The sequence below is a fragment of the Zootoca vivipara genome, chromosome 13 (assembly GCF_965207765.1).
Source record: "Zootoca vivipara chromosome 13, rZooViv2.hap1.1, whole genome shotgun sequence".
Lineage (NCBI taxonomy): Eukaryota > Metazoa > Chordata > Lepidosauria > Squamata > Lacertidae > Zootoca > Zootoca vivipara.
Window position 1 is genome coordinate 33,248,932 of NC_142596.1, and position 27,360 is coordinate 33,276,291.

Sequence of the window (27,360 nt, forward strand, 5' to 3'; positions counted from 1 at the left end):
TTTACATTGGCTCTCAGTGTGTTTCTGAGCACAATATAAAGTGTTTGTGTTTACTTTTAAAGCTCTAAATGGCTTCAGCCCTGTATTCCTGAAGGAACATCTCCACCCCCCATCGTTCAGCGCAAACACTGAGGTCCATTTCTGAAGGCCCTCACTGCAAGAAGTGAATTTACAGGTAACCAGGCAGAGGGCCTTCTCAGTAGTGGTACCCATGCTGCTGTCAGATGTTGAATAAATAAAAAATTATACATCTTTGCATAGCGTCTGAAGGCAGACATATATCAGGAAGTTGTTTGTCTGATGTTTTGTTGTGTTTTTTAAATATATATTCTGTTGGAAGCCATCCAGAGTGGCTGTGGCAACTGAGTCAGATGGGCAGGATACATGTCATAAATTTATTATTATTATTATTATTATTATTATTATTATTATTATTACCCTGTTTCTCATATTTTAAGGCATCCCCATAAAATAAGTCATAGCAGGATTTTTAAGCATTCAAGGAATATAAGCCATACCCCGAAAATAAGACATAGTGATAGGCGCAGCAGCAATGTCGGCCGCGGCAGGAGGAGGAGGAAAAAAATAAGACATCCCTTGAAAATAAGCCATAGTGTGTTTTTTTGAGGAAAAAATAAATATAAGACGTGTCTTATAATATGAGAAACACGGTATTATTATTATTATTAATGTGAGGTGGTGGAGGCAATTGCCTAATTATATATCTGCTTTGGGTCAGCATGGAATTATCTATGCTGGCGATCTGATCTTAGCTGGATCTGAAATGAATAAAACCCAGTGCCCAAACACCTTCATTTCTGAGTTTTTCACACAACTCAAAATAAATGCATGTAGCCAGGCAGAGGATTACGAAGTGATATGCATCCATCAAACCACAGGATGGGCTTTTTATTCAGAAATTCACACTGCCCAGTACCTTACCTCTATCTCTACTGTCTTCAAGATGAAGAAGGCTAAGATCACACCCAGAGGTATGACAGAAACACACACACCAAAACATATATTGGAAAGGAAATTCTGCATTTGTGACTTTTGTCAAACTTATTTGACTTTCCCTCCTGCTTAATTCAAAACTAGAAGATACAGTGGGGAAAATTAATCCACAATATAACAATATTTTTGGAACAGAAGGCAACTTGTGTTGACCAGACCTTTCAATACAGCAAGCCTAGCAGTTTTGTCTCCTGCATCGTGGAGAAGTTTAGGTTAAGCCCTGACATTTGAAATATGGATGTGTGAATCAATAACAACCCTACACGTGACTTGAAGGGGGACGTAAACCGACTTGTTACGTTTCCTCCTGACTCTTATGGGGTCCTGATGAAGACAACTGATACAATCTGTGTAATTAATCTGTGTCAGCTGAAGGTATTCTCGTTCTCCAAAATAAATTGGTCATGATGATAAGAAGAGAAATTGATTTCCTTACTCCTCCCGGTTTACAAGGAAGCCCATCGGAGAGTATTATTGGTTTACTATTGCTCAAGCCGAACTTGAGGTTAACTAGTTGTTAAAAGATCATTTCAGGATAATAATGAAAAACAGCACATTGGCACAAATCAAAACATAGCAGAACTCTGAAAGTACATGGTAGTTAGAAAAATGTTTTCTTAATAAATAAATAACTACCCACGGGGCTATTGACTGTTCATATCTGATTGCCACCATGTGATTGTGTTATAACATTTTAGAATGGTTTACGGATCCTGCAAGGATTCTTTACTATTTAATACAGCTACCAATGATAACTATGGTTACTACTACTCATAGCACCACAAGTATTAAAACTTATACCCCATCTTTTTTCACCAAGTGAACTCAAGGTAGCACACAAAACACAACTGAATCATATAAAAACCATCAAATCATGAGCAGCGTATCATAAACCAACCATAAAGTCAACAAAAGGAGCCATAAAGGAAACTCTGTTAAAACTTCCAGTTAGGAAAACGTTCAGCCAAATGCCTTCTTGAACATCCGTGTTTTAACCATATGCTAAAAGGAACAAAATGTTGTGTGGCCTGGTGGATCTGGTCTAGGGAAAGGATTCTACAAGATGGGAGCCACCACGGAGGGGACTCTGCCTCTCATGGTTACCTTGCAAAATCAGTGAACCTGGATCAAGGCCTCATTGTTGAAGGAGGGGTATGAGGAAGAAAACCTAGATGTATTTAGAATAGGATTAGACAAATTAATGGAGGAGAGAGCTCTTGATGGCTACGAACCATGATGGCTGTTGCTCTGCCGCCACAGTCAAGAGGCAGCAATGCTTCTGAATACTAGCTGCTGAAAACCTTAGGAAGGGAGAGTGTTCTTATGAGCTCAGGTCCTGCTTGTGGGCTTCACATGGGCATCGGTTTGGCCAGTGTGAGAACAGGATGCTGGACTAGATAGGTCATTGGCCTGTTCCAGTAGTTTCTTCTTATGTTCTTAAGAGTCTGAACCACTGCTACATCATTCTGTCCTCACTCCCCACCCCCTTCTATACACACATTGCTATTTTCTTCATAGGTTTGCTCCTTCTATCGGGGAAATTCAGAGTAAGAAGCAGTTGCTTAAACTTTTCCTGCCAACCGTTTCCTCCACACTCTGAATCCCCAAGTCACCACCATCTTCATAGTATAAACAAGCATCTGAAACCACACATTGGACCTTCTGCCTCAACACCTGGTTGGCACTGGGTCATGGTGCAGGGACATAATTGAGAGGATGGGGTCAGCATGTTGGGTCCACTCTCCATCCCCACCGGAGCGAATCTATTATGAAAGGAGGGCCCCCAGAGGAGACTTTAGTCTGCATGGCTTAGAAAGGGGGTCTAGTAGACACAATTGGAGACACATGACACAAACTGATTATTTTGTTGTTGTGTATCCCAGAGAGTCAGTAACAAAGCCTTAAAGGTGTGGTGATCTGTCATGGAACAGCCCCACTGAACAAGATACAGTGGTCCCTCGACTTACATTCGTAGGTCGAAATTTTGAAAGTCGAAAAGCGGATTCCCATAGGGAAAAAAATATTCAGAAAAATTCGTAAGCCGAGGAAACTGCATTAAAAAATTTGAGTAACCCGCATTTAAAACCACCAACGGTTCGGATGTAGAAAAAATCATAAGTGTGCGGCCATTTGTCCCGTTCGTAAATCGAAAACTTCGGATGTTGGGTAATTCGTAGGTTGAGGGACCACTGTAACAGTGTTTGCCCAGACCTTGCTTTTGGTTGTGAAGGGGCCCTCATAATAGTTCAAGCTTCAGGGCCCCCAAAATGTAGGTCTGCCACTGCTCCCCACCCCATGCAATTGTGATCGTCTGAGGGCTTATGATGCTCCAAAAGGGCTCATGTTTCGGTTCAATGTAATAAAATAGGTTTGGCTGGAAGGACTGAGTAAACCAACTGCAAATTGTTTCATATGTACCCCAATAAAACTAAATACATTTTTAAAAGAAAAATGTGGGAGTCATAGTGGCTCAAAAAGCTAGCACGGGAAATCATATGTTAAATCCAGGTTTCTGAGAAGCCTCCCCTAGAAGAGAAAGTGTGTGTGTGTGTGTGTGTGTGTGTGTGTGTGTAAAAAAGACAGACAGACAACTTTGCTAAGCACAAGGAAATTGCAACCTGAATTAATTTTTCACGGTTGTATGTGTAATGTTGTGGCAGCGTATTATACATGCTTGAGAGTAGTCATGTTGGTGAGCAAATTTTTCTTTGCCTTTTAAGCACTTCAGAAATGTCTGGTTATGTAATAGCATGGTTTTTACACAATCATTAATATTTCAGGGGAGATAAAGTGGGTCCTAAGAGTGCATCTTGCTCTGTTAAAAAAGGAAAAGAAAGAACAAGAAAAATAAAGAAATAAAAGTGACAAGCAAAAAAAACCCTTTCATCTGTGAAATGTCATGCTGGAAGAAGGTCAAAAGTGAAAAGTGTCACACATTTATTCATTTATCTGCTGGACTAATTAAGTTATTATCATTATTAGACAAAGAACCTCATCCTAGGTATGGTTACTCTGAACTGAGACCCCATTGAGCCCAATCAGGTTTATGGCTATGTGTACAGAATTGCAACATTGGGCAGAAATTAGTGGAAACAACTCTCTCTCTCTCTCTCTCTCTCTCTCTCTCTCTCTCTCTCTCTCTCTCTGTGTGTGTGTGTGTGTGTGTGTACAAACACACACACACACACACACACACACACACACACACACACACACGTCAAGGAGCAGAGTGACAGGATCTGCTATGTCCAATAAAACGAAAGATGCCACCACATGCAAATAGGCAATTTTTGCTTTGGATGTTAACAGAAGTATACAGTAAAACCCCAGGGTACAAGGGGGAATAAGGTCCCTAAATATTACAAAATACTATTTTCTGAGATTTTTGGCTTTTAAAATCATCATCATCATCATCATCATCATCATCATCATCATCATCATCACCAGGTATTGTCCGTAAGCGAATGGGAAAGATGTAAATGCTTACACTAATGTTTTAAACTTATCCTACAACTTCTGGACAGGATTTCACATTTAAAGTTCCTTATTACTTCTGTTAATTAATTATTTAGTCAAGCATCTGAGTGCAGATTCTTTGTCCTCTACTGCCATCTTCTGGATATTTAAGCACAATAAAAAGCACAAGGAATGACATTAATTGCTCAATTACAGCCTTTGCAAAGCCAGATAGTGTTAGGCTGCAATCCTATCCATACTTACCTGGGAGTAAAGCCAGCTGACCTCAACAAGGCTTAGTTCCAAATAAATTACATTGTCAACTATTATATAATTAATATGGATTATGGAATCATTAAAATAATTGCAAGTTAAAAGAGTTTTCTAAATAAAAAAAGACAAGTCTAAAATAATTTACAATGTACAACTTCCCATACCTAGATTCTAAAAAAACAAAAACAAAAAAACACAATTTAAATTTGAAATACAAACACAGCCTTGCAGTGCAAATTTAAATAAGATAAATGCATGATCAACACACACAATTTAAATTTCACACAAAGCTAACTCCATCCATTCTCTAGCAAACCCTCTGAAGAGGGATGAATGACCAAGTGGCATAATCAATAAATCACCCTTTAACAGGTCATATTCAGATACTGACTCTCTCAGCCAGGGGGGAAAGGGAGGGGGGAATCAAGGGTCTTTGATCTTCCAACATTTCTAAAAAGCATTGTATCTAATATTGGCATGCATTATTACTACTATTACTATCACTATTCCACCTTTTCCTTCAAACTGGAACTCACAGAGGCTCACAAAAAATGAAAACACACACACACACACACACACACACACACACACACATGTATCTCATACAGCTAAAAACATTTAAAGGATAACCGTTAACAAGTCATTAAACTGTAACGGAATTAAAACAATGCAAAAACAAATTAAAACATGGATAGTAAAAACAGCAGAGCACCACTAAAATCCTTTTCCTTAAAAGGAGTCCGTTCCCCAAAGCCTGCAGGAACAACAAAAAACACAAAAAACTTCACCACCTGCCGATTTAAGGATGACAATGGGGGAATCCAACCTCATGCATGTTTATCATGAACTGACTGCAGTAGGGGTTACCTTCATGCAAGTGTTTATAGGATTGCAGCCTCAAAGGGGTGTTGTTCATTTAAACTTTAAGAATGAAATTGGGACATATACTTCCTCCTCCTCCTCCTCCTCCTCCTCCTCCTCCTCCTCCTCCTCCTCCTCCTCCTCCTCCTCCTCCTCCTCCTCCTCCTCTTCTTCTTCTTCTTCTTCTTCTTCTTCTTCTTCTTCTTCTTCTTCTTCTTCTTCTTCTTCTTCTTCTTCTTCTATCACTAGTAGCCGAGTAAGATTGTCTTCCATAAACACGGTTTTAACAATGGGTCTGTAAGTGACTGTGGAGGCCAATTCTGGATCCACACGTCCTTCTACAGTGGGGACATTGGTTTCTGGGCGGGAGTTGATCACGGTGTGGATTTGCCAAGTGTGCCTTCCTCTTAGCACATTTCTCCCTTGCATCCTGAGATCGAGTTTATTCAAAGAACATGACACCTTTAGTAAAGGCTGTTCTCCAACTGGAGCGCTCGCAGGCCAGTGTTTCCCAGTTGTCAGTGTTTACACTACATTTTTAAAGATTTGCCTTGAGACAGTCTTTAAACCTCTTTGGTTGAACACCAACATAACGCTTTCCATTTTTAAGTTCGGAATAGAGTAGTTGCTTTGGAAGACGATCATCAGGCATCTGCACAACATGACCAGTCCAACGAAGCTGATGCTGAAGAATCATCGCTGAAACATCACCTTGGGGAATATACACTGTTTACTTCACAGTAATTGCTCTCTCTGCAGTGAGATCACTGGAGATGCCAGGCATTGAACCAGAGACTAGCTGTGTGCAGAGCAGATACTCCACCACTGAGCTACAAACCTTCACCTCAGAGAAAGCAGACAGGTTGACCCTTGGGCCCACCGTACATTGTTGGACTCGAGCCTTCATCATCCCTGGCTATAGGCTGTGACTCCAGAGATCTTCTCTGGTTGCCTATTTGCTGCCATGCTAGGTTCAAGGTGTCACCAAGAGAATATAAAGCCCTTACCTTGCGACCCCCAGTTCACCTACGAGATCGCCTTACCCCAGCTGCACCCCCTCAACCACTTTGACGGGCAGAATGGGCACTACTACAGGTAGCAATGATACCCATTTGGCATTTGTAAGAATTAGGTTGTTTTGTGTGGCGGCGACTAGACTTTGGAACTCCCTGCCTACTGAGAACAAGCACTTCACTGTACTCTTCCTGGTGCCCGCTAAAAAAAATCCTTGTTTAGACAAACCTGGGTGAGCTCCCATTACGTGGTCCCTGCTCCTGCCAACCTAGCAGTTCGAAAGCACATCAAAGTGCAAGTAGATAAATAGGTACTGCTCCAGCGGGAAGGTAAACGGCGTTTCCATGCGCTGCTCTGGTTTGCCAGAAGCAGCTTTGTCATGCTGGCCACATGTCTGCGGACAAACGCTGGCTCCCTCGGCCTATAGAGCGAGATGAGCGCTGCAAACCCAGTGGCTTTTTTTTCTTGATTCTCTTGCTTCGTTTTTTTATTCACTACTTTGATGTGTGTGGTGGTTTTTTTATATATAAAAAAATCATTTTATGAAATAAAAATAAATAAACAAATCCAAGAATGGTCCTCCCTTAGTTTGTTGTTGTTGTTGTTGTTGTTGTTGTTGTTGTTGTTGTTGTTGTTGTTACTACAGGAACAAGCTCTTAAAAGTGTTTACTTTTCCATCTCACACCTTCTGGACTGCTGTCTTTGGCTCATGAAGATCTAACATTCCCTTGAAAATGTTTGGCTTACCAAAGAGTAATTTCAGCTAAAAAAAAAAGGTTGCTTGTTCAAAGGGCACCTTGGAGATTATTAAATGTAAAAAGTTTCCTCTGATGCAAAGAACACATGAGATGGTATTGGTTTCTAGCCATAGTCATTAGATGAGAGAAAGAAAGTAAACCTGAAGAGAAAGGGCTTTTGAAAGTGGGGGAGGGAGAGGAGGACTCTTTTCTGTTTGTTTTGTTTGTTTGTTTGTTTGTTTGTTTTTTTAAAGTTTCTAAAGTTAATTATTTCCCCAAATTACTGAGGCCTGGAATCACTGTGTAGTGTGGCAAAATAATCTCTTCTATTTAGTATAGAAGCACCTGTCAACATAGGAACTTCCTTCCACTTTTAAAAAAAATACAAACCTTGACAATTTTCCTCCTTAACCACCCTTGCATCCCAGCTCCAAAATTTACACAACTTATCATTGCTCTTGAAGATAAGCTAACTGACCCCAACACCCTTGCAAAAATAAAGTAAAAGCCCACCACAATTCAAATAACTTAAAATAAAGTAATACAACTTTTATGCAGTTGGAACTCATTCTATAATCAAAGATATGCTTTTAATGAGATTGTGTCTTTGATGGAAACTAAGGCTGTAATGAACAGATGGGTCATTACTCTGCTTGCAGGCATGCTACTTAATTTTTATTTAATTTCAGTACCCTGATGTTTTTGATAAAGTGCCCATAATTTAGGTTACTCCCCCCACACACTCTTCATCTTTTGATGTAGGTACATTTTCTACTTCATTCATATATAATAAACTGTGAACTACATTTACTAGCATTTTGCAAAATGATGTGTGAAAATACACACACATTTCACAAACACACACACACACTTATAAAGGCATCAAACAGCACTTCATGCAAGCTTGCTCTAGATCCTTTTTTTAAAAAAAAGATTTGGTTAATCACTAAAATAATATCTATGTTGCTGTGATTAACGAAACACAGTTTGTTTGTTTTTAATGTGGTGAAATATTTCAGCTTTCCTTTTCATCAGCTGCTCTTATGCTGTTTCCAAGCTGGAAGTCATAGAGCTTTGAGCATGGAATGCTCTGAAGGGCTTAATTCACTGAAAACTAAGAGAGCTGGTGCTCTCTTCCAGATCAGTCCAGGTTTTGTTAACATGTCCGGCATGCGCTCCCAGAAGTTCTCTCAACAAATGTTACAGATGCCAATTAAGAAAGTTGTGACCTTTAACTACAACACCATCTTCTTTTCTTCATCCCAGAGTGTAATGCATTCCAAGAGCATTTGTTGCAGTTACTTTATCTATCCTGGCAAATGTCAGTATTCAACACGTTCTAGGGAAACTATTGGAATATACATTACATGTACACAGTCTCAATAGATAAACAGTGTCTCTCTCATATAGAGAAGTCTAGGAAGCTGCCTTGTATTGTGTCAGACCACTGATCCACCTAGTTCAGGCACTGCTACACTGACTGGCAGGAACTCTTCACGCTTTAAGATAGGAAGTTTTCCCCAGCCCTAACTGGTTGGGGAAACTGGTTGAACCTGGGACCTATTTCATGCAAGGTAGCTGCTCTGTGACTGAGCTGTGGCCCTTCCACGGGACATGGGGTACTTAGGTATGTACAACTGGAAGCTTTTTATAATGAGTTATACCCTTAGTCCATCTAGCTCAGTATCTTCCACGGTTTCAGGCAGGAGCCTTTTTCCCAGTCCTGCCTAGAGATATCATTGGAGATTGAACCTGAGACCTTCTGCATGCAAAACAGATGTTCCTCGACTGTGCTATTTATGACCCTCCCCAATCTCCCTCTCCCCACATACACTTATGCCAGCCTCCTGCTAAACCACTGCCTCGAAACCACAGATTCCCCCACCTCAATCTATTCTTACAATATTGAATCAAGGCTCAATATTTCAGAATTCAAGCAGCTGAGATAAATGGCACAATCACAGGGTCTTCTGACCTTGATCAACAAGAAGAACATTCCAGTGAAACTGAGCAAAAACTGCTGAGATAACATAAATCATATCTGCACAGCACATGCCTTATATATAAAAGCATGAAGACTTCCTATCGCCCATCAATCTGGAAGACAATAAAACGGGCTACCGATAGCTATGCTCCCACCCCAAAGAGAGAGGAAGACAAAGAAAGGGGGAAGTCAAGGGCCCCTCCTTGTGTGCATTCGTGCAGTTTATTACATATGCAGATAAAACCTTGTCAGGAAGCTTAAAACATCTCTAGTTCTCAGATAGTTACAGCATCACATTTCACTGTAAAATAAGATCTGATTCTTAGTCACTCACATCTATTATAGATTAATAGATCAGATATCCAAGCTTTTGCAGAGAAGTAGGAATGCTTCCTAAGTTATCGTCATTAGAATATATCCATGATTTATTTATTTCTTAGTTCTGATCACCTAGTCTTTTTGACTGATATATTAAGAATTTAACATTGATTCTTCTTCTTTTGTTCTAAATTTCAAATTTCGATTTCAAAACAGTGCACGGTTTTGCCTCTGTTCCCCACAACTTCCCAGCTCTGCCAGACTTCCAAGAACACCCTTGGGAAATCACACAGTTCCCAAAGAAGCCTCAAAAATGCATTGAGATTGGGAATCAAGGAAAAAAAGGTGGGTAGTGAAGGATAAATCTGTGGCAATAACATCCCTGTACTTATTTCAGTGCAAAAAGAAGGGTGGAATTTGACAGTTGTGGTTCAATGGTAGACTAACTTCTGCTGTCTATGCTCTGGTAACCTCTAGGCTGGATTACCGCAACACATTATACATAGGGCTGCCTCTGAAGCTGGTGCAGAATGCGGCGGCTAGGTTACTCAGTGGGGCAAAATGGTTTGAGCAATGGTTACAGCAATCCTGGCCCAATTGCACTGGCTGCCAATTAGCTTCCATGTACAATTCAAAGTGCTGGCTCAGGATCGCAATATCTCTAGGACTGCCTCTCCTAGTATAACCCAACTTAGATTCTGCATTTATCATCCGAGGTCCTTCTTCCATGTGCCTCTTCCATGTGAGATCTGGAGGGTGGCAACACTGTAGTGGCTCTCCATTGGTGGAAATCTCTCCCCAGGGAGGCTCGCTTCACACATTCATTATACACCTTTAAGTGCCAGGCAAAAACGCTCTTGTTCAGCCTTTGTCTGATTAATATTCAACATTCTTTTAAATGTGTTTGTGGGAGAGGGGGTTATTGTTTTATTGATTTTGTTTTAACTACGGTATTTATTTGTGCTTTTACGTTGTATCTTGTGAACCACCCTGATATCTTATGATAAAGGGTGGTATATAAATCTCATCATCATCATCAACATCACAACCTGCTTATCCTGACTGAGGAAGACATCTTCATCCCAACTCTCTTAAGGATTTTCCTCATGGACTTATGGACTACTTGAAATGAGGCTGCACTTTAAATTTTAATACTGTATTTTAATCTGTATTTTAATTAATTGTTTTTATGTTTTATTGTAATTCTGTTGGTGTCAGCCGCCCTGAGCCTGGTTTTTGACTGGGGAGGGCAGGGTATAAATAAAAATTTATTATTATTATTATTATTATTATTATTATTATTATTATTATTATTATCATTCAAATTGTTCCCACCCATCACTCATCAATTAGTTTTCCGATAAATATCCTCAGCTCCTTGAACACTGATGGTGCTTGTCTAAATGGGGGACAAAGGTGTGCATTTTTGAGTGTGTGTAGAAGTTAGTCTTTTGTACACTGCCAAAAAAAAAAATCACATTTGTTGCTCCACCCACTTTTGTCCTTGGTCCCACCCACCACCGGCAAGTGCCTCTCAGAGGTTTGCGTCCCTCAGGCCCTCAGACTCCCCATCCCATTATGAAACCTGAGAATGGATCTGCAAAGTAAGCTGCTGCTGCTGCTGCTGCTGCTGCTGCTGCTGCTGCTGCTGCTGCTGCTGCTGCTAGGAAGGCATTTCATTCTCATAACCCACATCCACTAGCACAGGCATTCCCAAACTGCGGCCCTCCAGATGTTTTGGCCTACAATTCCCATGATCCCTAGCTAACAGGACCAGTGGTTGGGGAAGATGGGAACTGCAGTCCAAAACATCTGAGGGCCAAAGTTTGGGGGTGCCTGCACTAGCATCTGAGTTAGTAGAAGGCCTAGAAAAAAGCCTATGTTTGAGAATTGGGGGGGGGGGGATAGAAGCTGGATCCAGGCGCTGTGTCTATGTGTCACTCGATACCTGTCATTTGCAATGCTGCATGCTCTTGGTCGCCCCGTTCTGTCCTCTGCGTGCTTTCATCTGTCCATTGGTATCTTGGCTTTTATAGAGATGGCATTTGTCTCTTCTTTCACGGGTGTTTTTAATTAATCTCTGGAAAGTGCTGCAAGACCTTTTCACAGAAGGTGCTATAAAAAAAAATTCCTTATCCATAGGCAAAGGAGCCACAAGTTTAACGGCACACATTGTATCCCCAAGAAGATCATGCAGAGTTATAAAACATTACAGAACAAAAAGGCAGGGGGGAGAATCTCAAACTTTGCTGACCTATCACATTATCAGCTCCAGCGCAAAGCATAAAGCCTTTTGATCTTGCAGGCCCCAAGGTGGCTCTTGCATGTAAAAAGTGGTGATTTTATCTGTCAAGATGCACCTCAAAAGGATTCCCTTGGCAAACCAAGCCTCCCTCTGTTCTGGAGAAACAGGCAAATGGAGTGCGGTGCTGCGAATGACCTTGAACTACAAAGCTAATGCCACTCGGCTGCTCGTTAGCGGTCAGCCGCGTGGTTGCCTCCAGGGAACGCTGCCGAGAATGTCAATGCAGATGCCAGCGAGGTTGACTTGACAAAGGAGAAGTGGGCCTAATCAAAGGGCAGGGAAGCAAAGCAATCCTCCGACGAGGGATGGGGGAGGAATTTGGAGGGTTCGATTTTCAAAGCATGATCTCCACATCCGATGAATGTGCAGATTGGACGTGGGTCTCCTTCACAGTCCTAATTTGCCCTAGATTCTACAATGAGGTGATCTAGCGGCTGACATCTTTTTTAAAAACTTTTAAAAACATGTACTAATCACATTGAGCAGCTAACATGTGCACTCACATTGAAAATGTGGCTGCAATTACCCAGAGAAAAGGAATGATATAAGGATGTCAGGGAGATTGTATGAATGGGGTGGAGGGTGCGAGCCAGGAACTGTAGTTTGCTAAAGGTTGCTGAGAATTGTTAGGAGGAGACCCCTCTGTTTCCCCCACCCAGAGCTACAATTCCCAGAGCGGTTTAACAATCAATCTCTCTTACCAGGCGACTCTGGGAACTGCAGCCCCGGGAGGTGACTAGAGGTCTACATCTCTCCCACTGAAATCAAGCGGATTTGAGAAGTGCTGAGCCCCAACTGGATTATGCCCCATGATTTTGAGGCCTTTAATCTGTGTGAACTCTGGGGCCCCTTTGCTCTCATGAAGCACAACAAAACCTAATCGAAATTTCAATCAAGGATACTGCTGAAAGTATCAAAAGCAATTTCAGAAACAATTTTGGAAAAGAGTCAGTGGAATGCTTTGGCACACTGTGAACCCTCTAAACGTAAACCGAGCCTGTTTGTGTGCGTGCGCCAGTGCCGTAATATAAGGCTGCTTATTTAACTTGTCACCCCTAGAATCTTATGTCAGTTTAGCTGCAAAAGTACCCCCTTGTCCACAAGCACCATTGCTTGTTTATCACGCATATGGCTGGACTTTAGAATGGCAGGTGACAGTTTCACAATAAATAAATAAATTGTGCCTGTTGAATCCAGCTCAGAAAACCATTTTGGTGGTTTTCATTTGAAAGCAATCTCCTTCTGCTTACTAATGTTCCTGAACTCTCTTCATATTTTCAGCAAACAAACAAACAAACCCAAAAAACTGAATTATCTTACCTCACTCCGTTGACTTCAGAGAAAGAGGGGTAGTGAGTTTGAGATATCATCAAATGCATTGTTGTTAGGAAAGGCAGAGAGTTTCTACACATTTTAGAAAAGGTTTGTGAGAGGCAGTCTGCAGAATAATTGTATCCTCTTCTGCTGCCCCTGCCCCACATCACCCCAAAATAACTGGATGTGGTATTTTTAAAAGCCGAATTGTTTTCAAATATGACTACATTCTCCGCAGCATGTTTTTCTTCTTTTAGTGCTGCAAAACCCTGGAAGAAAGCTCTCTGCCTGAAGACCAAAGTTATTAGCATGGGAAATAAGGCCACTTTCTCCTCACACAACTTTCTGGGTCCAATCATAGTTTTTTGCTCTTGGTATTTTCAACCTGGAGTGGATCTGCACTCATGGGTTTTAACATTAAGGAATGGGTTTTGATAACCATATGGACACATAACGTTCTGCTTTTAACATTCATAGTGTGTTTTTAAAATGTGACACCAGAGGGGGCTGCAGAGCAAACAGGAACCAGTAGTAGGGAAAGTGTTTTGACAGAGAAAACAAAGGTAAGAAGCACTTTATTTTATAAGTATGTCCTGTGACATTTTAGAACAATATATTGAATATTGTTCTAACAACCTTAAACAAGTCAGTGTAGATCTAGCCCTAGACTCTCAGATGAAACTTGGTGAGAAGGCCAATTTTAGTTAAATTTGCACTCTACCTGCATGCATTATCTTCAGTTACCACAACTGAGCAATTGCTAAACGATTAAAAACAAAACAAAACCAAGTGTAGCTCTTCATTTTCTTTAAAGCTGCCTGTAGAGCCTCACATTTATGATCAAGGAGAAAACCAGAGCGATAGGGTACCCTCTCTAGTCTACTTCCCAGACTCTGCCTCCCTCTCCCACTGGAAACCAGCTTAGCTCATCTCAAATTGAGGCCTTAACCACAGGGCATTGTCTGGGTGACATTCTTTCTGCTCTGAAAATGAGAAAGACTTTCCCCCTTTTAACTCCCATACCACCTCAAAGAGCCATTCAACAGCAAGCAGGGATGTGGGGCTTTTTAAATTGCTCATAATATATTGCTGTTATGGGGACTTGATTGACAAACTTAGGAAATCATCAAAACAGAAAGTGCTTTTCTTCATATTCTTTCCTTCAGGTGCCATTCAAAACCTTTTTCTTTCTGCTACAAATGTTTCAGATGTGCAATATGAGTTTGAAGCGTGCCAAGGTGGTATCTCCTTCAAGCCCACTGAACATATTTTAGATATGTTCAGCAGCTTCTAATACTTTTAAGTATAAGCCCAACAGTTATGCAAAGTAAGAAACATCCTGAAGGAATTTAAATATTGGAACAACAATATTGTACTGTGTGTGTGTGTGTTTGTGTGTGTGTGTGTGTGTGTGTGTGTGTAAAAATCAAAGTTTAGGTAACGATGCATGGAAGCTACTTTTAGTGACAACAGTTTTGCTGCAATTTCAAAGCACAAATTTGATACTCAAGGATCAGTCAGGGAAATCAAATAAAGTTTTAGAAATGTTTTTTCCCCCCCCGTCTCACAGATATTTAAACATATGCCTATTGTAACATACTGGTGCAGTTCACGATTTGTGTTCACTGCATCACTTCCTTGGACAGCAGCGCAGGCCCAGGAAGTTGGGGAAGTCCACCCCTGATGCCTACTCTAGTCTCACCATCATTTGTTTTCTGCAGTTCCTTCCAACTCTACAATTAGACCAGTCTATGCTTTGCTTCCCACCACCACTCCAGTAGCCAGCATTCAGAATCAGAACTGAAGAGCTCCAGTTAAATTCTTCAGAATACCTTGTGGTGTTGTTACATCAAGATTACTGCAGGGCACTGCTGGAAATATTAATGCTGCCACCCTCCACTTAATTGGAGCCATGCTGCTCTTTTCATAGTTGCCATTAGTGCCCACCAAGTAAGACCCACCGGAGGCCAGTTGATTGAGGATACCTTCAGATCTGGAGCTGGGGCTAGGTGCAGCTCAAATGCAGTGGTCCAGTGTTTCTAACCAAGGTTAGCAAATAGGAGGGACCCACAGGTGAGCACACCCACTCTTTTTCACTCATGTGGCACAATCACTCTGTTTCCCTTCACATCATCTCTCCACCTCGCTTTCATTTTCCGGGTTTAACCATGGCGGCACTGTACCCCCCCCCCCGGCCTGCCATAGTTCACAAGCAAAGCCAGAAGCAGGTTTGAAACTAATCATGGTTAACATTATCATCAATGTGTATGCAACATTGCACTATAGCTGGGAAATCTACACATGAAAGGGTAATAGGAAGAAGGGAAGATCTGAGAGACTGCTACTCATCTCCTAACCATGGTGAAAAGATTGTGAACATTATGTTTGCTATCAATGAAGTGACTTTATGTCATAAGCATTTCAAAAGAAGCAAGGTTCAAAACACAATGAAAAACCTCTCTCTCTCTTTCCATAATCACATTGTGAAACTTCCCTTTGAATTATATCCAATGCACATAATTATGTCCATATTAGAAGTGCCATCTATATCCAGTAAGCTGTGACAAAAATATATACCAGAGAAAGGACAATATATCAAAATGAAGGACTTACTTTTCTGTCCTCTGTTTCTACACAAGAGCTGCACTCCACTTTAGTATCCTGAAAAAGTTAAGAAACAACTAGTAAGGGTGGGGGGAGCTCTCTCTCTCCGAAACAACAATGACTGAAAACCTAAAAATAAAATGATGGTTTAATCTGAAGTTCAAGGTTCTCCTTTTTCCCACTTCCTCCCCCCACAACCACATTAACTTATCATATTAAATATTTTATAGATACAAAAATATCAGACTTTCACATATTCATTTGAAATGACCTCAAGTGAACTTGACTGTAATGAGATGTGCAGGATGCTGTAACCAAGCTGAACCCAACAGAAGAAGAAAGGGCAAACCACAGTTTGGTGTTACATCAGAATAATGTCAATGTGTTTCTTGCTCTACCTGAACATGCAAGCATTACCATAATAATTGCTTGACCTGCTGTGAGCTTTGAACTTATCCCATGTGGATTGGGGAAGGTATGAAGGGGACTTTTGCTCACTTGAACCAAAGTAGAAGACCTCACATATTGTTGATTGCCCTGCTTTATCAGGGTCTGTGACTGAGCAGAGATTGAACTCACATTAAAACAAACTTGGAAAATAAGTCCCCTGATCAATATGGGGAAGACATCATTGTCTCATTAACCATGCCTGAACCATGCAAATGAATGAACATCCCTCAGAGAAAGGCACATTCAGATATAACATTAAACATTAACATTAAACATTATTCAATGATACACAAAGGACCCTACCCCAGCCTTGTGAGCCTTCCAGCACAGGGTCAAGGAATATTTGGGAAGCCTTTGCTTCTCTTTTAAGTTTTCACTCATTACATCCAGCTCAACATAGAACTGTGGTTTAGCTAAGCTATGGTTTAAAGTGGAGTTGGAAAATATGGCCCTCCATGCCTTAGTATGTGGCCCTCAAGAGTCTGCGTAAGCCATGCCTCCTCCCCAGGCTACAACCATCACTGGCACTGCTCCACAGCCTGCCCTATGTTTATTTTGTGCTTGGTGGGAATAGAATTGGCTCAAATGTGTACTTGGACTTTGATCATGGCTCTTGCTTTCATGTATGAGGAAGCCACCCACTTTGGGGGATTGTAGCCTACTTTACCAAGAGTCACACCCTTCCCCCCACTCAAAACTGGCTGTGGGCCCCAGAAAGCTTGCCCACTAAGAAATGTGATCATTGGACTGTGCAGAGCAGGTTCCTCATTCTGGCTTAAAGAAACAAATGATTTACAACCCGGGCTTGTTTCACTAAACCAATGTTATGTTAAACCAGGCATCCCCAAACTTCGGCCCTCCAGATGTTTTGGACTATAATTCCCATCATCCCTGACCACTGGGACTGTTAGCTAGGGATCATGGGAGTTGTAGGCCACAGTTTGGGGATGCCTGTGTTAAACCATCACCTTTGAGTTCAGATGCAAAAATAAACCACTGCCAGTTCAAAAAAGTTCAAACCTCCTCCTCAAAGGGGTATTAATCTATTCAAAATTGGGGGAGCAGGGCTTCTGGGGGATGCAGAGCTCTATGAGTTAATTAGACCCTGTAAACCAGGGATGGGGAATTTGTGGCCATGCAGGTGTTGTGGGGCTCCATCACCCATGAACCCCAGCCAGCATTGCCAGCTGTCAGGGATGATAGGAGCTGTAGTCTAGCACCAGGTTCCACATCCCTGCCCTAAGCCATGGTCATTACAGAGTAGAAAAGTTTCTGATAGCTCACAAAATGCAGCCATTATCTATGATCTCATTTAAAAATGAAAGTGGTGGGATCCCTTGATGTAAGGGGAAAGGATGGGCAGCACATCAATGAACACCAATATTCTATTCCCCTCTGCCAACTGTACCACCAAACAAAAAGAAAGCCATCTGCTTTATGAAAAACACCTGCCATCTTTCCAAGCTAATTCAATATGCTCATGTCACAGTTAATTTACTGAACATTCATTGCTATTCTTCTCCCCGCCCTCTCTCCAAACAATACACAAGGCCAACTTTGCAGGTGCCTGGCGGAAAACAACAGCGTTTGTCAACACTATAGGGATGGTTTAGGAGCACATAGACACCCTTCATAGGGGGGCTTTCAAATATCATCTACTATGGGAAGATGTGCAAACATTATTTGCACATGGGGAAAGCCACTGGAGAGAGGGATAAGCCCAAACATAGACCCCGGTTGACCACAAGACCAGCAAGACTGCTGTCACTCCAACTTTACTGAGATTCTTGGTCGGGCCTCACACACTTTTCTGCAGGTAGCAAATCCCCACCATCCCACAAAGTGCCAAAACAGTGAGTCTCCCCCCCCCCCATTACTTCTGGCTTGCTGTGTTCTATACTGGATTCACTACAGCAGCTGCTGTAGACCACAAGAGGTCCACCAATACAAGTGCCCTTGGTGGGCTGGTGACAGAGTTTCTCCAGCTTCTGAGCCCCATGGCAACCCAGTAGCCCCTTTCTCCGGGCTATGGGAGTGGCAAGACCCTCCTTAGAAGCACCTAGTTTCACACTTGGTGATGCAAACCAACAGCAGCTGTTGTGAGGGCAGGGCGCAATGGAGAAATGTTAGAGAACAGAGCTGTGTGTGCTGCATGTCCTAAACTGTCCAAGCTAGCCTGCTGCTCTCAGATACAGTGAAGTATGCACCTCTGTTCCCAAGGTTGAAATAAAACTCAACTGACAAAGTGTGGTGGAGTCTCCTCCTTTGGAGGTCTTTAAGCAGAGGCTTGACAGCCGTATGTCAAGAATGCTTTGATGGTGTTTCCTGCTCGACAGGGGGTTGGACTGGATGGCCCTTGTGGTCTCTTCCAACTCTATGATTCTATGATTCTATGACATTTGCAGCTGGAATGGGAATGAAGGTGGCCTCTTATGAATGAAGGTGGCCTCTTTTGCCCCAAGAGGCAAAATATATTGGTGTGGGGTCCAGGTGTAAAACCCTGGTCTTACACCCCCACCCCCACACAAGATAGTCGTGGTTGCTGCAGTTGGTTTACCTGGCTCATGTCTGCTGAGTGCCACCAATCGTCTTCACTGTCACTTCCCCAATGCCTTGCAAACTTTCCCTGGCCAGGCAGGGATGGGAAGTGGGATTAAGGAGAAAACTGCCGAGTGAAGCAGGTGCAGCGGTTTTCATCTTCATTGATGTAGGAAGCCCCTGGGCTCTACTGGGGGTCAGAAGTAATATTGGGAAGTAAAGACGATAGGCGCTTCTCTTCAGAGAAAAAAAGTTTCGTGTTTTCTTTAAAGGGGGGGGGGGTTGATGATGGTGTCAGCTCTGGTGGACCTTACAAGAATACTGCCCTCGTTATTCTCTTTGGTCTAGGCAAAATTTTGGCAACCTGCAGTTTGTACAGGCTACAATATCAAGAACGGCCAGCAGATGGAGGCAAACAACCACACAATCAAGCTGGATTTCTTCCTATTTAGGGACCAGGTTGCAAAAAAACAGCTCCCTTTTCAGCATCAAACAATTGGGTGCATTAGATCAAACATCAAATTGCACAAGTTTCTGCAATGACAAAATCTTATTCCTATTCTGATTTTCTTTAAGATATATGTATATATAAATAACCAAAAAAGTATTGTTACCAACATAGCCTGCTAGGAACATCAGAGATTAAATAAATGGGAAGATGCATGATTATATGAATGTTCTTGGTGAATTACACCCTAAAGCCTAGAAACCTTATTCCCTGTCTTTCTGAAAACTCCGGCCTTAAATATGAAAAAAGCTCCATGTTCTTTGTAAAATGTGCACACCAATGACAACTGCTGGAGGTAGTTTAGTAAAGGTAAAGGTACCCCTGACCATTAGGTCCAGTCGCGGACGACTCTGGGGTTACAGTGCCCATCTTGCTCTATTGGCCGAGGGAGTCGACGTACAGCTTCCAGGTCATGTGGCCAGCATGACTAAGCTGCTTCTGACGAACCAGAGCAGCGCACGGAAACCCTGTTTACCTTCCCGCCAGAGCAGTACCTATTTATCTACTTGCACCTGACATGTTTTTGAACTGCTAGGTGGGCAGGAGCTGGGACCAAACAACAGGAGCTCACCCCGTTGCAGGGATTCGAACTGCTGACCTTCTGATTGGCAAGCCCTAGGCTCTGTATAAAGCACTGGATAAAAAGGACCAGGACTGCAATGCTATATCCATGTACCTGGGATTGAGCACCATTGAAGTGAATCAATTACTTCTGAGTAAACCTGCCCTGTTAAATGAAAAGGGAGGAGGGATAAGGAAAATATTGTAGGCCACTCTTTGGCATTGCTGTTGCCCGCATGCTTCCTGGAATGACCATTAGCAAATGTTACATTGTTAGGTTTTTCCCCCTGGCATTACATGGAGCAAAGGATGGAGAGCAAACCATTTTGCAAATACAACTAGCTGTGTGTTCAAAGCACTCCCTCTCCCTGCTGCAAAGGGTGTTAGCCCTGCCTTTCTCAACAGGAAGAACCTTTGGAATAATGGATTGCCCTGGCTGTCATGGTGTGATATTTAAGTCCCCTTCCCTGATATATATTGTCACTGGGACAGTAGTGTAGTGGTCTAGGGTCATGGGGAGTGGGCTAAAGACTCGTTACTGCTTCTGCAGCAGAGATTCTGTGCCCAATCAGCATGAAAAGGGAGGGTTTTTTTAGCCACTGTATGCTCCAAAGCTGAGAACACTGAAAATACAAGGGACTACATTTTCAAGAGAATGGTATGCAAGATCTGTTACGTGCAATGGAACTTCACAGAAAACACAACTGAAGTCACTTCAGAATAATATATTGGAGCACTCCAAATCATTTGCCCATGAACATGTACAGTAAATAGCAGAACAACTTAAAAACAGCACATGCAGATCTGTATTAATTGTTGCAGGACACCCCTAATTCTTATTGTTGTACAATTGCAGGATGTTGTATATATCTTAGAAGGGTGTGTGGCTGTGACTATCACGAAGGGAATCTGCACCTCTGAATTTGTTGCTACACTACTGCAAGGGGAAGGGCAATAGTTCAGTGAGAGGGCATGTGTTTGGTATGCAGAAGGTCCCCCCTTCATTTACCAGCAACCCTTGATTGCAGCCACAGGGAGCCACTGTTAGTCAGTGCAGACAATATTGAGCTAGGTGAACCAAGGGTCTGACTTGTTATAAGGCAGCTTCCTATCTATAGCTATAATTATATTATTTCCTACCCGTGTTTCTCCGAAAATAATACACAGTCTTATATTTTTCCTCCTATGGCTTATTTTCAGGGGATGTCTTATTTTTTCCTCCTTCTCCTGCCGCGGCCGGCATTGCTGCTGTGCCTATTACTATGTCTTATTTTCAGGGTATGGCTTATATTCCTTGAATGCTTAAAAATCCTGCTACGGCTTATTTTATGGCTACGTCTTATTTTCGGAGAAACGGGGTATTTGCAGGACATTTTGTGTCGGAAGAGAAAAGCATCTGGGTCTGTTAGACACCCCTCCCCTGCTCCCAAACCTTCGGGGGCACTGTAAACCCCATACTTGCATAGTTGTACCTCTGAACTAATAAATAATACTCAAAATAATTTTTGTCAACACAACATTCAATTGTTAAACTTGGTTAAGAAAAATTCTTTATTAAAAAGCAAACAAATCAACCTATGGCTTATCTAGGCTTTATTTTAAACCAGGCTTCCTCAGCCCCACCCCTCCAGGTGTTTTTGGCCTACAACTCCCATGAACCCTAGCTAGCAGGCCCAGTGGTCAGGGATGATGGGAATTGTAGTCTCAAAACATCTGGAGGGCCAAGGTTGAGCCTGTTTTAAACCAATAACCGGATTCGACATGTACATTTTGAAAATGTAAGTGACTTGGGGTCATCAGAAAGTTACTGTTGATTACCACTGGGAAATAACTATATTCAATTAAAATGGATTAATTTTATCTTTTTTTCATTTTTATTTTGTTGAAGAATAACATGGCTCAAAGATGAACACTTCCTGTTTTGTATACATTTGGGCAATGCCCAACAGGTGCTGCAATTGAAGCAAGCTGTGAGTAGCTGGATGTATTTTATTTTATTTTATTACTTTTCCTTTACAAAGTTTGCATTAACTGGGTTGCATGACTGATAACCCTTCAGTAAGAGAGAGCAGCCGAGGTCAACAAATCCAAACTTTATTGACCCAAGCAGGAATAAGCTATCGGAGTTGCTTCTTATCTTGCAGAACTTCTGCAATACTCCTATTTATTCACAGCTAAAGGGTGCGAGGTCACCTGTCAAACTGAGAGTTGGAGAACTTACCAAGGCATAGGAGTTCAAAAGTACCAAAGGAATTATTTGCAGATGGGAGGGGGAGAAGAGGTAAAACGCAGCAGCAGAAGCAATCAAAAGAGATTTTTAAATATTTCTTTCTGTCTCTCCAGGTGTAGCACCTTAATTCACCAGGGATAGTGTGTGTGCATATGTACATATTTAGGTGTGTGTAATCGCTGATTTGTTTAAGAAATTATTTCACTATTTTATCCACAATTAGCCTTAGAGGCTCCTAATTCTTTCCCACTTTAAATGCATGAACGTAAAGATTAACAGCAGAAGTCATGCCCACCCCCCACTCTCTCACACACATCATTGTTTCCATCAACTGCGGGTGAGGGGTTGTCTCAGAAATCAAGATACTGTAGATTGAGTGCCAGGAATTCCCTTAGATCAGCTGAGGAAGAAATAACATTTCATACATTGGCTGTGCCTCTCTCTCACTCAGTCTTTCAACTCTCATTGCCAGCTGGAGAGGAAAAGCCTGGCCACATCACGAGCTGAAGGACTGGAGAGGTATGCTCTGCTTCCTCATTTGTTTACCTGGTGGATTCTGATGCATCCTCCCCGAAAGCTCTCTTCTTCCACCTCCTCCTGTCTGACCACTAGCAGCTGCCTCTTATCACCAGCAACTGGGAGGAACCAAGGGGCTGTCACGCAGGTGTTCACAGCCCTCTCTCTTGCAGCCATTAACTACCAAGCTGTGTGACACTACAAGGGAGCCAAAGCACAGCCCTGAAAACAACCTTAGCTGATGTGCTGCCCCATAGAATTGAATGGGGCTTTCACAGCAGCAGGGTGGATCATGGACAGGTTGCACTGGACCAAGTGGGAGAAATGCAACCCCAAGTTCAGAGAAATTGTTCCAATCTCGTGCTGCATCGAGAATATTTTCTGGAACAGAATACTTGGAACAGGTTACAAGCGGTCTCAATAAGAGTTTTACTGTGCTGATTCTCTTGCCAGCAAACCAGATTCTCTTTTATTTATAGAATGGGGCACAGTTCCAAACAAACTAGTGCAACAGCTGCATGGCCATAAACTGATACTCTTCTTGGCCTTAAAACCTGTTGACAAATCTGTGCAGTTCACCTACCGGTGCAATTTAAAAATCCCACCCCCATCCCACCCCGAATTGTCATTACTTCAGGTCAAAGTTGTGCTGTTGGAGAAAATGAAAGTATTTTACAGTGGTGGGTCAAACTTTACCAATTGCATTAGAGGAAAGCCAATTTCCAACATTATGCCACATCTTATGTGGACATTAAATATAAACAAGGATGTGGGCAATGCACACAGGAGCAGGGTTAATTCTCAACGGCTGTGGTCAACAAGTGGAAGGAAAAGTTTTAAGCTGTACCCAATAACGTGCCTGAGTGCATCACTCAGGTGATGAATCAATGGCGGCCACACATATCTCCCAGGAGTGAAGTGTTTCAGTTTAGATCAGGCATCCCCAAACTGCAGCCCTCCAGATGTTTTGGCCTACAACTCCCATGATCCCTAGCTAACAGGACCAGTGGTCAGGGAAGATGGGAATTGTAGTCCAAAACATCTGGAGGGCCGAAGTCTGGGGATGCCTGGTTTAGAGGAAGGGAGTTCCAAATCTACCTGTTGTCCCTGTCCCTGGGTAGACCAGCCCTCACTATCAGATATCCTGAAAGGAGGTGCAAAAACGCCATTCGTTGCAGATTTGCAAATCTGATTCATTTAACACATTGCCTGTTTTGTCCTTTAGTAGAGTAAATGAAATCCTGAAGTCTCAAATAATGCTTTCCTCAGGTAGGTAGATGGATGGATCTGTTCGCATAAGTACACTTCTGCCACAATTTGAGACTGGTGGAGGTGTAATTCAGAATGAGATATTTAGTGCAGAATTTAGCTTCCTAATAATCTCTGTTTCCAACTCTAAAACCATCCCCTAGTGTTTGTGATTTGAAAAATTATTTGACAAAACTCATGCATTGTAACATATTATTTCCAGATGTCAGGAAATCTGTGCACCTTCAGATGTTGTTGGTCTCTCAACGCCCATCAATGTTAAGGGCTTATTGGCTCTGCTGTCCAGCAACCTATGGAAGGCTACAGGTTCCCCATCCCTGGACTACGGCTTCACTGGTCATCACAATGGACCCTCTCTCCGGGGTCAGGGGTAGCACACCTCTGAATACCTGCTGCTGAGAAGCAAGAAAGGTGGTGTGGTATGCTCATGTCCCACTTGGGAGCTTCCCATAGGCATCTGGTTGGCCCCTGCAGGAAACAGGATGCTGAACCAGACATGCCCTTTGTCATGTCTAGCCGGGTTCTTCTTGTGTTTATATCACCTTGCACAACTGTTTGAAAAATAATATTATAATGCCTTTAAAGCCCTAAATGGCCTTGGTCCCGTATACCTGAAGGAGCATCTCCACCCCCATCGTTCTGCCCGGACACTGAGGTCCAGCTCCAAGGGCCTTCTGGCAGTTCCCTCGTTGCGAGAAGCCAAGTTGCAGGGAACCAGGCAGAGGGCCTTCTCGGTGGTGGCGCCCGCCCTGTGGAATGCCCTCCCATCAGATGTCAAAGAAAAAAACAGCAACCAGATTTTTAGAAGACATCTGTAAGCAGCCCTGTTTAGGGAGGCTTTTAATGTTTAATAGATTATTTTATTTCATTTTTCTGTTGTAAGCCATCCAGAGTGGGCGGGGTATAAATATTTATTTATTTATTTATTTATTTATTTATTTATTATTATTATGCAAAAGGACCTTGCTTTTGTCTGATCCAGCAGGGCTCCTCTTGTCTTTATAGTGCCTTGCTCAACCACTTGAACAATACAATTATAATGTGAAAGGATCTTGCAATGTAAAAGACACACAAACACATTCAACACTCCACACATGCGAATCCCACCGTACTGATGACAATTTGGGTAGTAATATTTCTTGAAGGTCTCCCAATGGTGTGGAAAATCATGACCCAGAGACATCTGTTTGACATAACATGGAAAGAAGCCTCCTAAAGCCTGTAGTGTCTGCTGGTGTGGTAAAGTGCAGCCGTGTTTTGAGATTCCCCCCCTTCTCACACACACACTGTGGGCATGGAGTGCTCAGCTACCATAATGGAAGTGCATTTCTGCTCTCATACTGGACGGCATAAGATAAGTGAACCCTGCACATAGTCTATGAATGTCCCCTTTTTTATTTATGGGTACTTCTCCCCTAAGAAAGAGGATTAGTCTTCTAATTCTCTCTCTCTCTCTAAGAGAAGCAGTTAACCCTTACGGGGTTTCCCCTTCAATTTTAGTTTATTAATTCATATGTGATGGAAATCAATGAAAGAAACTGCCTAGAAGCAATTATTGATAAGGGACGAGATATTACACATCTGAAGGTCAAACTCTTTTTTAATTTTTGAAATGTCAATCATGAATATGCTTCCCTAGTTCTCAGAGAAATCTGGAGGGAAATTATCTTCCTCATTCCCCCCCCCCCGCCCCCACCATATAAAGTGGACATCCTTTAAGAAGTTTCCAGTCTTGGTCTTAGATAATTAGGTAAGCGCTTGCCTCAAGAATTCAGGTACTCCCTGCTTTTATCTTTATGCACTGCGTAGTAGAAATGGAGAGGCAGTTCAGTTTAAGGCAAGGAGGAGGAAACTTTGAGAATGATGACTGAAAGCAAGAACAAGATTATTATGGATTGATTCAGAATAGGCATTTGGGTCTAGAAGATGAGGAATATTCAAGTCCACTGTTGCATGTTCCAACAATGGCCCAATGCAAGTGTCTATGAGAAGCATCCAAGAGATTATAGTAACAAGGCATTCCAACATCTACTACCATACATTCACTTGCGGGAAGACTCATAACAACCAATCATCACTACCATCGCTGCCCACCCACTTGCTGTGACTTCAACATTTCTCTTTCTGCTTGAATGAATCAAGAGGTCGTGTAGTGTTCCTGGAGGGTGGGAAGATTAGCAAGCGACTGAGGGCTCTTAAGAGTTGAATGGAGTTTGAGGTTTGAGAAACAGAAGTTCAGACCCCTTGGGGCATCCTGAACTAGTGGAGTTTTTTGTTTGTTTGTTTGTTTACTCTTGGGCAACTTTCAAGATTAAAAGAAAAGGGCACATCCCATCAATGAACAACAAGCAAACCTCTGATTCTCAGTCTTAAACGAAATGTATTCCATCCCCTAATAATATAAACTTTACAGTGCGTATCATCAGACATCATATGCTAAGGACACATGTAAACCAATGTCAATACAAGTAAACCACACGGACAAACTATGCAGTATTTAGAAGAGAAGGACTTTGGGTTCGCAAGGTTCAGTGTTGGTGGGAATGTCTCTTGAAGAGGCACCTGCTCTTTGCAATATAGCAGTTTAGGCCAGGCATCCCCGAACTTCAGCCCTCCATATGTTTTGGACTACAATTTCCATCTTCCCTGACCACTGGTCCTGTTAGCTAGGGATCATGGGAGTTGTAGGCCAAAACATCTGGAGGGCCGCAGTTTGGGGATGCCTGGTCTAGGCATGAAACTGGGAAAGTAATATGCAATAAGAAATCCCACATACAATAAGAAATCCCACATACATATGTTGTTAACACCTTTACTTTCATATTGTAGATGATTGTGCAATACCTACAATGGCAGTAAATGGCCAGAAAGGGTGGGGCGGGGAGGATGGACACACAAAGCAAGCCAATAAAATATATCCTATTATGCAAGCTCTGGAAACACTTGTTTTGTCACTCTTTTGTTAGTTAAGAAACACTGGTTGGGGACAATATTGTGCTTTCAATAAAAGGAAAGGAAAACTATTAGATCTATGGAAACTTAACAGTGAGGGATGCCTTTACTACTCCTACAACAATGTTCTAAATGCCTAGCCAAAATTACCCTCCATCTATTAATTACACCCATTTAATTCACTGCGTTGTCATCCTAAGTTGCAACATTATCTGCTTCTTCCCCCTTCAGCATTACTTGCAGAGTCATGCAATCAGATGCCATTCATTAAAGTCAGAAGTAGTTAATTAACTCTCACTTTATCTCAACGCTTGGATAAGCAGCAACCCCAAGTCATTTCTGTCTGGGAGACGTTCTTTTTCTTTTTTCCAAATTTAACAAAGTTAACTTTGTGACTGTCACACACACTCCACTTTTAATCATTGGTTAATTTATTAGGGGGAGGGAACTGACTCA

The 27,360-nt window shown here is 42.1% G+C and overlaps 1 protein-coding gene across 4 annotated transcripts in view; it reads right to left on the minus strand.

Moving 5' to 3' along the window:
* RBFOX1 (RNA binding fox-1 homolog 1) overlaps positions 1 to 27,360 on the minus strand; it is an 882,054-nt gene that overhangs the window by 715,658 nt on the left and 139,036 nt on the right. For 2 of the 4 annotated variants that reach the window (XM_088656525.1, XM_088656524.1), the window contains exons 1-2: positions 22,714 to 22,991; positions 15,890 to 15,937 (exon numbers count right to left, since the gene is read on the minus strand). In XM_088656525.1, the coding sequence (XP_088512651.1) occupies positions 15,890 to 15,937; positions 22,714 to 22,860 (195 nt within the window). In that variant the 5' untranslated portion in view covers positions 22,861 to 22,991. Of the gene's footprint in view, positions 1 to 15,889; positions 15,938 to 22,713; positions 22,992 to 27,360 lie in introns of those variants that run through there. The other 2 variants (XM_088656526.1, XM_035132149.3) reach the window with 1 other exon arrangement.